General features: G+C 45.8%; 1 protein-coding gene across 4 annotated transcripts in view; it reads left to right on the plus strand.

The window, feature by feature from the left end:
- The window catches only part of LOC120960949 (alpha-2Db adrenergic receptor), a 195,928-nt gene that overhangs the window by 21,444 nt on the left and 161,905 nt on the right, over nt 1-12,579 (plus strand). For all 4 annotated transcript variants that reach the window (XM_040384447.2, XM_040384448.2, XM_049609059.1 and 1 more), the window contains one exon: nt 4,275-6,726. In XM_040384447.2, coding sequence (XP_040240381.2) covers nt 6,007-6,726 — 720 coding nt within the window. In that variant the 5' untranslated portion in view covers nt 4,275-6,006. The remainder of the gene's footprint in view (nt 1-4,274; nt 6,727-12,579) is intronic.

The following is a 12,579-nucleotide window of genomic DNA, read 5'->3' on the forward strand; positions in this document are numbered from 1 at the left end:
AATGTAAGCCTACGAACTTAAAACGGATAGGGCCCCATTATTAGATATTTTGGTATAGAGACCATTAATTTGCCTAAACTGCGTGTATGTATGTATCACTGTTAAAAAAAAGGTGTAAGAATAACTAGACGATAATGTACAAATTAGTTGATAGCGAAGGAATGGATAAATAAAGTTAAATATCTGAAGTTTCCAGACATATACCTTGGCCAGTTTTCCAATCGATCCATGCTTTACGAGCAGAGGTATCGCACCACTTTGCTACACAATGTACAATATACACACACTGAGTGCAATTTGGAAAAACCCCAAAGAGAATTCCAACAGAGTGCTAATACAACGCTCGAAGCAGGCAGCCCTCGCACTGTTGTTTTTGTTTTGCCATCATCCCCACAATCGCAATCGAATATGGATGTACAACTGTGCCTCTATTTCATCGAATGAGCCTGCGTGTGCGTGTGTGTGTGTGCGTGTAAGTAAGAGAGATTTCACGAAAGGATTTGACTTCCTTCCATTTGCTGCCATCTTCATGCGCGCACCGCCGTCGCCTACCGTTGGGTGTCGACATTTTCGCGTGATCCTTTCTTTCCCCCCCGCCGAAAAGGCGGCCTCTAACACGCTAGATTGAGCTGATTGATAAATATTGTAACCTTCCCGCAGCCCGCCCATCGCCCCTTCCCCGCTTTCTCTCTAGCTCTCTGCCGCTCTGTTCGGTCACACTTCTCGGAGGGTGAAAGCTTTTAAGATGATTGATTCGATTCGTGCTTGCGAATTGCGGGATGGCATGGTGAGGGGTGTGGGAGGGCGAGGGCGAATGGGGTAGCTAAAAAAGGTATCGTGTCTGTGCCCCGGCCAGCTCCCAAAAGTAAGTAGTGCTTGCGTGTGTATGTGTGTGTGCAGGTGGTAACGATCTTTTTAGCATCTTTCTCGGCCGTTCTTCTCGCCCTTTCTAAAGTATTGAACTTTTAAACGGGCTTACTGTCTGCGGGCAAATCCTCCGCTATGTCGCCGCGGGGGTTGCCAGCGAAGAGCACGAGCATTCTTGGTGGGCTCAATTTTCACTTCTTCTTTACCGGTCCACTCAAAAAAAAAAAAAAAAACAGACAAAAAACAAAACAAAAAAAACAAACGAAAAACAACCAACAGGGATTTACCACCCTGCCAATACTCTACTCTCCCGTACATCACCACGCAATGTGAACATTATTTTAACCAAAGCAGCAACAACAGCAAAACAAAACAAAAAACAAAAAATGGAAGCGAAATATCAAGTGCGGGGCAAAAACAGATTCTTTATGTCGTTCCTGGGCGCCGTTAAAGGGCTCGTTTGGGTAGACCGAGTCTACCGGGAGGCCTTGAAATAGCGGGATCATTTGATATGATGGGGCGGTGTGAGGGGTACAGACGGCAGGAGGTGCTGGTAGAACCTTTTTGCCGCGTAAAATAGAACTGGTCGGCCGTCTGGTGTCTATAAAATATTAAAATTTATTACACTCACCGCTGCCCTAATGCCCGCGTGGCTTAAAGGCATTTGAGACACAGCAAGAGCGCACATGAAAAAGATTATCTTTTTTTTTCGGTCGATGGTGCGGTTGCGTACTGCTCGGAGAACTATATTAGCTGTACAGAATGGAAGATGCTGTTTGGCTTTAAAACTGATAAATAGATGTTCACATTTGGAACAAAATCATCAGAAAGGAGGGAAATGTACGAACAAAAACAAAACAATAATGCGTAGAGCATTGACGACATTACAGAGCACAAACAAGCTTCTGACTAACCGAATTATGAAACCGGACCGGAGATCTGTGTGTTGTATGTGTGTGCATTAAGCGCAAAAGAGGGCACACATTAACACAGCATTGGAAGGGCAACAAGGTTAGGCACAATGTGCAGTTTTCCATCGTCGCTGCAGTGCGGTGATGAATGTTTTGTTTGCTGTTGGTAACCCCCCCCCCCCTCCCCCCTAACTCCCGGAGAGCGCGTAGAGAAATTACTGCGTACAGCGTGCTGCGCAACGGCTGCCGCACGCACAACCAGCAAATGCGCAAACACGGCAGTTGCGCACAATCGGCTGCACGAGAGCTGCAGTGCAAGTCATTCCCATCCTTCTCTCAATGCTTTCGGTGCAACGTCGATTGTTCGTGTGGTTGCAGCAAAGGGGAGGGAAAGTGCATTAGGTTGTTTGTCGATTGTTTGCGCGACCACGTATGTGCATGGAGCATAGACTGTTATTGTTCGGCTAGACGACTAGAAGTGTGTGAGTTCTAAGAAACATTGCAAACAATTAAACAATCGATCCACGGAACTGTTCCACCCCTGGATTTTAACCTTGGTTTTGCACTTTGAGAAGTTTTTTTTCAGATCAAACTGTACAGATTCATTAGACATGTGAGCCTAGTACAGCAACGCCTCTGGTACGATCAGCATTGACGGGGCGACCTGCACACGACCTACAGTGCGGCTGTCGATGCTATTTATTATTTGACCCACATAACCGTTAGGTTTTTCATACAATGTGAAGTGCCTCATAGATGCACGCCTAGCAGGCACTCTGGGATGAATCGAACAAGACATCGAACTTGAAAATTTTGACAGGTTTAAGACAATGGTTGTCTTGTTTGTCGAGATGTCTAACGGTGCACCTCCATTTAGCTCTGAACATTTGCTAGAGTCGGAAGTCTTGTTCGGAAGCTAGAGTCTAATGATGTGTCTTGTGTTGAGACACATTCATATGAATCGTTAGCGATGAGTGATTCGGACCTCGAATCGAATCTCCAAACGTTCCTAAGCCTTTAGATTCATGCATCTCCTAAGATTGATGTATCTCCAAAGATTCATGAATCTCCAACAAATCTTTTTGCATGAAAAAATGGAGAGATTTAATTATCCTTTAAACATAAATGAATCTCTAAAAATTCAGGAATCTCTGAAGATTCAATAATCTCTATAGGTGGCACTGAAAATTCATGAAATTTTAGATATTTTTGATTTCCAACATATCTGCCATGGGTTCATGCCTAGAATTGACCGTCACTCTGCAGCAAGGACTACCCAAGTGACATTTGTTGTAAATTTTTAACCATAATCTACTCGAATGTTGCTCGTGATACCAAAATATGTGATTATTTGTGTGTGATAAATCGTGTAGAAAGTGTCAACATTTCGTTTGTGCATGCGAATGACTTTTTTCTATTGGATGATGAAAAAATAGGTGTTTAATTCGTTTTAGATTTCCTTTTTTTATATTTGGCGTCATATTTGGCAAATTTCGTACTGGGTTATTTGGTGAAATGTTGGTGATGAAAAATTTGGTGTAAATAATAAGAATTGGAAACGTTATTTCCCAAAGGTTAGCGAAGAAAGTCGGTTTGGACCGGTCTGGTTGGTACAGTCTTCAACTTGTACGATGTAACAACATGCCTGTCATGGGTTCAAATCCCGAATCCTGCTATGATAACAATAAGTCACTTAAATCCAAACTCACTTCACTAGTGGGTACAGACAGGCCTTGACCGACAGCGGCTATTGTGCCAAAGAGGAAGAAGAAGAGAAGAAAGCAACGAAAAAGCCACATCACCGTCGATTTTAAAGGGCTTGTTCTAAAAGTCCCTTAAACAGGGGTTCGAATGTAAATAGAGCGAAACCCCGATTTTAGATCTCGAAATTGTCAATTGAGTAACCATCCGGCAGCGTGGTACTTGCAAAATGTCTCAAAATCCTGAATAGTTTAGCATGACCACGTAGACGAAGAATAAAAAGAAGCTAAAGATATATGAATCTTTTGGGATTCATGAATCTATCGAGATTCATGATTCTTGAGATTCATGAATCTTTCGAGAGTTATATTTTATTTGTGATTCACGGATCTTAAGATTACTGAATTCATAATTCTATAGAATCTTTAATCTTCAGAGGCTCATGAGTCGTTCGAAATTCATTAATCATTTGAGATTCATGAATATTTTGAAATTCATGTATCCTTCGAGATTCATATCTCTTTCCATATTCAAGATTTTTTTCAACCAAGATTCAGATTCATTGAATCATTTCCAAGAATCATTCAGTCTCATAAGTCTGACTCAGATTCGCCCAACACTGGTTTTGAGCTCACTGCGTGTTTGCCTTCGACGTGTCAGCAGCGCAGATGGCTATGTTCTCTACACCGTACCTCACCCATCTGCCCGTGCCCTGTTTAACTCCGGTTTAACTAACCCGCCACTAACGTGCACCCTTTCTTTCTTTTCCCTTCCATTCACCTCTCTACCACGCAGATTCCTGAGCAAGGCGCGCGGTACCAGCGACGGGGACCACCATTCCGGTACCGGCCACCGCCGGTAGCGTTGTGCAGCGACCGACCGCGTTCAGGCACGGGCGGTGCCGGTCGGTGTGGCCAGCCCGGGCCCGACCAGCCGACACGATAAGCACCGATAAGCAGCAGACGGCGGTGCGCAGACGCAGGCGACGCAAGAAAGCGCAAACACCGTAGGCCGAAGGGGGTTTCGGGGCACGCGATGGGCCACGCACGGTGGCGCTACCGTGCACCGTCATCGAGCCCCCGCCGGCCCCAGGAAAGGCGACAGGCTCGGCTGAGCGCAACAGTCCGGTTCGGCCCGCTGCCCGAGTAGCGGTGCTGACCCCTCCCCGTGTGCGTGTGTGTGTGTGTGTGTGTGCTGGTGGCGGAGATTGTGTTACCACGGTACCCGCCTGGGGAGCCTGGGTGACCGACCCCGGGATCCACCGTGGACAAAAGCTTCCACACTGCTCGAGCTCGAGCGATCGACGCCAAACGCGAAAGACAATGGAGGCGTAACCTAATCGGGCCAGCGAGTGAAATCGAAAGTGTTTTGCTTTGTGTGTATGAGTGTGTGCGTGTGTGTAGGTGTGTGTGTGTATGCGCGCTCGATGTGCATTAGAAGTAAGGAACAGCATCGAACCGGGCCCTCGGTCATATCGCCAAATTGTATATGTGTGTGTGTGTGTATGTGTGTTAGGTGTGCGTGTGTGTTTGTTCGCGTTTTTAAATGTCGTTTGCTATAAGTAACTGTAACAGTAAGACACAGTAAGACACATACTACTGAACCACAGTACACCGCGGCTAGCCCACCACTAGGGCCAATAATCTAATCACACAAACACACACACAATAAATATATAAATATACGTATATACACACTCAAACGCAGCCACAAGCGTCACAGGCTACAAGCACACCAAAAGGCTCGTTAGCGCAGCGCCTCTCAGTCAGGCAGCGTGCGCCGAGCAGCAGTTTCGGATAAAAACGGGTAAAATTTTGTGTCTCCAGAGCGCCAAGCCGAGCGGGCCGTAGAGTTCGCTTACCTGCATCCACGTACCACTCCTTCCTAACCGCGACCTCAGCACGATCCTCGTGGACTGTTTCTCGCTCCGCAACCGACACCGGCACCGTCAAGCAATATAGCCAGCCAGGTGAAACAAAGTAACAAAATCCACACACACACACACAAGGCCACACACGACGGTCAAACGCACGCACTCACTCACCTGCCGTGAGTGTTCCAAGCGAAGTCGGTTTGTCGTCTAACGCGTTGCGGAGGTTCGTGTTCGTGTCATTCGTGGTGGTACGTGAATTTGTATGTGTGTGTGTGTGTGAGCGCGCGCGAGTAAAAAAGGTAGAGGAGAGTTCGCTCTAGCTAGGCAAGCGTTAGTGAATTTTTGTAAGTAATTGCTGCAACTGCTCGAATCGAGGAGCCCGAAACTACCGGAACCTCGCTAAACCCGTCATGCTAGAGATATTCGTGCAACAATTGCAGCAGCAGCAGCAGTGTGTGTATTTAGCGTACTCGATAGGAGTGATACAGTAGAGAAACCAAAGAGGCAAAGACAGCAGAAGGTGCGAACAAGCGAACGAATCGAATCCAACCATCGTTCAACCGAAGGGAGAGCGAAGAGCCGGCAATCCGACACACCGAGCGTTTTGGGAGGGGGGGTGCGAATGTGCGGCGGGCGGAGGGCACCGTAGCGATTATGGATTTCGTCTCGTCGCCGCCGGGCAACATCACGCAGGAGGACTTCCTCGCGATCGTGGGAGCGAACGGCACTGTCGGCGGTGGCCCAACCATGTTTAACGATTCCCTGGCGGCGGCGGCGGCGGCTGCGGCAGCTGCCGCAGCAGCAGCCGGTGGTGTGGCCGGGCCCGGCGGTACCGCCGCCGGTGTCGGGCCGGGCGAGAACCTCACCATCCTGCACGGTGCGTACCCGAGCGGGTACACGCTGCCCCACATCATCATCGCCTCAATAATCGTGACAATACTTATGATCGTCATCGTCGTCGGCAACATGCTCGTCATCATAGCGATCGCGACCGAGAAGACGCTGAAAAACATCCAGAACTGGTTCATCGCGTCGCTCGCGGTCGCCGACTTCTTTCTCGGTCTCGTGATCATGCCGTTCTCGCTCGCGAACGAGCTGATGGGGTACTGGATCTTTGGCAACTGGTGGTGCGATGTCCACTCCGCGATGGACGTGCTGCTGTGCACCTCCTCCATCATGAACCTGTGCCTGATCTCGCTCGACCGGTACTGGAGCATCACCAAGGCGATCGAGTATCTCAAGTCGCGGACGCCGGCCCGGGCCGCGTTCATGATTGCCGCCGTCTGGATCATGTCCGCGCTCGTCTGCATACCGCCGCTGCTCGGGTGGAAGGCACAGCGGCCGGAAGGGCACGTGGAGCTGCCCCAGTGTCAGGTAGGTGGTTTGCAAATTTTATTTTGAGATATTTGAGATACTTATGCTTCCTAGAGATTTTGCATGAAAAAAAAGGGGCGGGAAACTTACATTCCCAGTACTATCCAGTGGGCCAGTTTGACGGTTACATCGCACACACTTTTTTATGCCCACTGAAATGGGTCCTCGTGTAAGAAGTTGCTTGTAATGGCATTAAGCTTATCCAAAATTTTGACAAAAACTGGTTTTACAAACGAACCACCAACATTCACAAAATCTGCGCAAAACAATTGTCCGTACCGTGAGCATCGTATCAAATGTGCATTGGGTAAAATGATCCTTTGTTAGTTGGGTCAAATGTCCAACGTGTTAATTGTGACACAAGAAGGCCTTAGGTTCTGCCTTATAAACCCCAAATCTTGTATCTCAAGTGCACTCAGTGCTCCAGTGTCCCAAAAAATTCCCGTTGAAATTCGAAAACTAATAGCTGATCTTAAAAATGAAGGCATCTGAGAAGTGTGTCTGAAATTTCCCGTGAACAAAATCCGTTTTTATCGAAGTCAAACTAAATAAACTTGGGTTATACTCTTTGATACCTTAGGTATCATCTTTTCTGTCCGATGTGTGTCCAACCAGGCAGTACACTTAGCCCGTTACTGTTCATACTGTATATTTAAGATATACGCTTCATCCATTCCGATGATTTATTCCTGATGTATGCGGATGACTTAAACATATGTAACTCCATCTCCTCCTTATCGGGGTGTGATGTCTTCCAAGGCTTTTAAATCTTTTCTTACTATCGTACCGTATATATCTAATGATTTTTTGTTATGTCTTTCTTACTGTACCATTATATCCTTCAGCCGCTCAACTTACCCTGTATTCTACGCATCAAAGATTTACCACTGACACGATCGAGTTCCATCAAAGATGTTGGCATTATACTCGATGAATGGCTTTCGTTTTTTACCCATCTGAACTTAGTTATTAGTAAGACCTTCAGTGTTCTTGTCATTTTATGTCGAACTGCAACAGACTTTTTGGATCTTCATTGACTAGAAGAACTTTATTGCAGCTTGGTTTAACCCATAATTGAGTACACTTCAATCGTATGTCCTTCTTAGCTCCTCATTTTCCAAAAATCTTTTACCCTTCCCGTGTTCCGTAAATGCTTTGGACTCGATTCTCACTTCCTCCTCTTACGAAGATCATTGTTTAATATAAGGTCTCGAATCACTAAAATCGCGGCGTGTGCTTGCAAAAGCATCTTTTATTGTCAACAGAATCTCCTGCACTTCTTTCCTTGACCAACTTTTACGTTCTTTCACAGTCTCTTTGACTCAGACCTCCCCCTACAATAGAACGAAGACGTACAGCATTCGGAACCTTTGATCCAATTGTGCAATGCATTCGCTCTTTCATTACATTTTCTCGTTTGATTAATTTCGATTGTTCATATGCCGCGATCCGCTCCCGCCTTCTTTTACGTCTTTCCTAAGGATTCTTCTTCCTACTTTATCCTTTATCACCCTTTTTTCATAGTTTATTTTTAAATTTGACAGAGAATAAGTTATACTATTGTTATACCTACGGTACACAATAACACTAAGATGAATTGAATTTAATTGAATCCAGTGAGTGTCTCCAAACTTTGTTCAGGACAAAAGGATGCTAAAGGAAATGTTCATAATTTTTATAAATAGAATTAATTATTGTTTGTTGAAATCAATGCTATTTGATACACATATATTTCATTTTATTTCTTCGTGGAATAAATAAAAATTTTAATTGATTGATAAGGTATGTTTTGTAATTTTAACAAAGTCCATAAATCCTGTGTCCATATCTTTGCTGTACGGACTTTTTTTTGAAACATTGTTTATTTGCTTTGTTTATTTTCATGAATTCTTGGGAATGACTGAGGTTGGGAAAATGTTCTGAGGTTCGAATAGTAGAAAGTGGTTTGCATTATTTCTACCGTTAATAACAGTTCGTTTCAAGACACTTTTCCAACTTCCAAATGGTCACAGTTTTACATTGTACCATTGTAAGATTTTACAAACTTGCTGGGATGACTTTATGGCTGGTATTATTGAATCCGTTCGTAGCGGGAACGTACGGCGCTCACATGAAATTCTAGGGATGGCAACACATATCTTGCGCCCGGTTCTACAACGCCGCGGTGAATAACTGTAGCAACGATCTAGTACGTTAGGAAAATGAGTGTCGGGACGTACGCCGCCGCTACGAACGGATTCAATAATACCAGCCTATATCTCCCAGTCGGCAAAGAAACCTGGTGCTGCTGCCATGTTTGAAATGACTTTTTGCTGGAGGCGCGTTTCTACTGGAACTTCTCATCGAGTGATAGTTTTTTTTTTTTATTTGTTGGTTCACTAGCAAACCCAGACGTGGTTCCGGAAATTTTCACACTTAATGTGGTCTGCGCGTGGCGAACAAAAATTATTGCACCAGCCTGTAGCTTATCTTTAGCACCCATAAACCTTCGCCCCACGCACACACATTCCCATATTGCATCAAACACTAGTACGAGAGAAAGAGAGAAAAAGAAAGAGAGAATGAGAGAGGAGCAAATAAGCCGAGGAATGATCGAGAATAGCTGCCACATCCGCCGTAGATTGTGTATATCTTTCACCGTTCGCTGTAGTTCGTCTGTGACTCGAGCTACCTGAGCAGGACGTTGCGGAGGACCGGCTCAGGGCGTATCACCGTAGGACGCGCCCGCTTGGCTAAAGCAAACAAGCAAACAGGCAACACGGTGCCAGAAACGGAGCGGAGCAAGGAGGAAAGCGCAAACTAACGCACACCTTCCGATGTTTTGCGAAAACCACATCGACACCCTGGCCAGGTGATAGGTGCTCCCGTCCCGTGGAAGCTAATATCCGGCTCCCGCCGGGGCCGGGTTTGAATTGTTTCGAGAAATCATTCAATGGGAAAAAAACCCCGCGGGCACATGCCGCCGCTGCCAAGGGTGGTGCACATTACATTCCGTTGCGTAGGTAAATTTATCTGGCAGGCGGAGCGCGGCGGTGCTGCTTTTCTTTTTTTTCGGGGGGAAATTCAATATCCCTAAACCGCCCGCACTGTGTTTGTCACACGAGTGGCTGCTGGGGCGGGCAGGGATGTTGTACTCAGCCGTACGGTAAGCACGGGGCCCTTTTGTTCCGCAGAAGAACCAGCGCAGAAAGAAGCACACGGCGGCATCTTACCTCTGGTTGAGTCTGTCACCGCTAGCACTATTCCCGTAGCGCTTTCCATTATTTCGGCACGGAACGGAAACGGTGTTGAAATGATGAGCTCACCAAAGGGAATGGTTTGCCCCGGCGCTCGCTATATTTGGTCGTTCCCCTGAAACAATAAAGTACACACAGTCAAACACGCACGCCACGTGTGCAGCGCCAACTCAACACAATGTCCTAATCTGCTGATATTAGTCATCCCCTTGCCGCCCTCAGCCGCACCACCACGAGCACCACAAAGCGAGGCCAAAAAGTTCGGTTTTCGTTCCACTCGACGCCTCGAATAAATCCTGCTGATCCCGGCGGACGCACACGCACACGCATATCTTCCGGCTCGATGGTACACCTTCCGCCCTGGCAAACCGGCGGTGCCTTCCTTCGGCGCGGGCCGGCCCAGATTGTTGTCATCCCAGGGCTAAGCCCCTGCTGATGCTCGGCTTGTGCAAATGTTCGTCGCCTGTTGTTTGCCAACTTTGCCAATCGTGTAACCGTGTGTGAATGTGCGCGTGTGTGCGTTTTCCAGAAGAGGGTGCTCATACAGCAATACACTCTACTACTTCCGGTGTTTCCCAAGGACACCTCTAGAGCGTGTGTGTGTGTGTGTGTCTGTTTTTGTCACGTTTGTTCGAACGAGGAAAACAGCGCCTTCCATCCTTGCGGCAGATCAACAAACAGACCAAGGTGATACGTTGCAGGAGGGGGAGAAATCTTTCTTTATATCTCTCTGTGCCGCTGTCACCATCATCCCCATCATCGTAACTCGTGATTCAACTGTCTGAGCTTAGCCAAAAACTGGCTGGGAAAGAAAGCCCTTTTGCCGAAGAAGGAAACATGGCAACGCAAAAGGCGCTAGGTGGAAACAAGAACAACAAAAAAAACGAGCATATAATAATATGTAGATATGTGATGGAAAGGATTGTGAAACCTGATCAGTTGGAAAATGAGAATCAAAGGGAGCGAGGGGCGGGACGGATAAGAAAACAGGGAAACGTTTCGCTGGAAGGGAGCCGATATTATTTGCTCACGTCAATTTAATTCAATTTCGACTGTCATATCCAATGTTGGTGTGCAGCAACATTGGGCACTGCTGACAAGGATGACACAAGTGGCTTCCACCCCCTCCCCCCACCTTCTCCGCCTCCCTTCATCCACCATTGCTATTCAAGCTGGAAAACTGCACAAAGACAGGGGGAGAGCGCTGAAGGAATCAGTGCTGCTTGCGTCGTGCCGATCGAGAAATCCGCTTTTCATACGTTTTTGTTATAAAAAGGAATAAAAAGAGAGAGAGCGAATTTCTACGATGACTCCTTTTGCTGGACATAATGGAGCTGGGCTGGACTTGCAATTTCGCACTTTTTCGCAGTGAACGACCAGGCGCCCGCTTGCAGCGTTATAAAGTTATGCTATTGCTTCATGTGCGGCCTGCACTAGACTGCGGGCACGGTTGGGCTGACAACAAAATTAAGCAAAGTGTGCAGTGGGTACAGTTCGATGGAATGAAATGTTTTTAATTTACAGTTTAATTATCAAAAACAGGCAATGAAATTAAAATTTCTTTTTCCTGTGTCATTTGTATTTGTATATTTATATTTTATAATTAATTCTAACAAACTGCATAGAAAAATCAATCTAATCTTCATGACTCCCTTAAATGAATGGTCAAATCTGGTTGCTTCAAATGATTACAACTATTACAAATTACATTTGAAGCTAAAAATAATTATTTTCTATCTTTTCTGGAAGCATGTTCCATGAAGTGTAACAACTCTAAATATTCTCTCGTTAAAGTAAAATTATTTGTGTTATATGTCATTTTTTAATTTTGAATTGTACTGAGAATGAAGAAATAATGACTTTTTTACTCTTAATTTATTTATTAAAGGATTAAATTTCGTTAACTCCTAGCGTACGAAGGAGGCGCCTGGTACCTTTGAAAAATGAAATGGCATTTGCGCGTTAGAAACAAATCACTGGTTACCAATCAACACTAGCACGTTGAGGTAATGCATACTTTAAACATGGATGTTTTTTTTTGTCTCCTTTCCTTGCATATGTCCGCCGTGCATTGAAGTATGCATGATCACAAAGGGGGGAAAGATTGGAGCATAAAAAAGTAAAGAATAAGTGAAAACTCAAATCCATTTCCTGAAATGGAAGCGATGAGCTTAGGATAGTGCTTTGCGAGACCAAAAACAAAAAAAGAGGAAAGTCTAGAAGCCATGCAGTGATGCCGCACTCAATCGCCAGCCGCGTGGAAAATCGTACTTTTAGTGTATGTGCGTTCTTTTTTTATTGCACCTCACTCTCTTTCCCTTGGTCTTACTTACTCGTACACACACTTTGAAGAGCTTGCAATTCAGGATACAAACTGAACGGAATGGGTGGAAAACGGAAGTCGGCTACATAAAATAAAGGCACACTTTGCACCGACAGGTTGAGCAAAAAAAACAAAAATCATTCCTTTTCTGGTTTTAGTTGCTGTTTCTTTCACACCCAAAGCTCGGGCACCTACCGCTCGCGCCATTTTGCCTTGCAATTGGTGTGAATGATAAAGTGTGGCCCGCGTGTTGTCAGCATTGCCAGCGCACGCGGCTGCGGAATGAAGAGCATC

Source organism: Anopheles coluzzii, chromosome X (assembly GCF_943734685.1).
Source record: "Anopheles coluzzii chromosome X, AcolN3, whole genome shotgun sequence".
Taxonomy (NCBI): Eukaryota; Metazoa; Arthropoda; class Insecta; order Diptera; family Culicidae; genus Anopheles; species Anopheles coluzzii.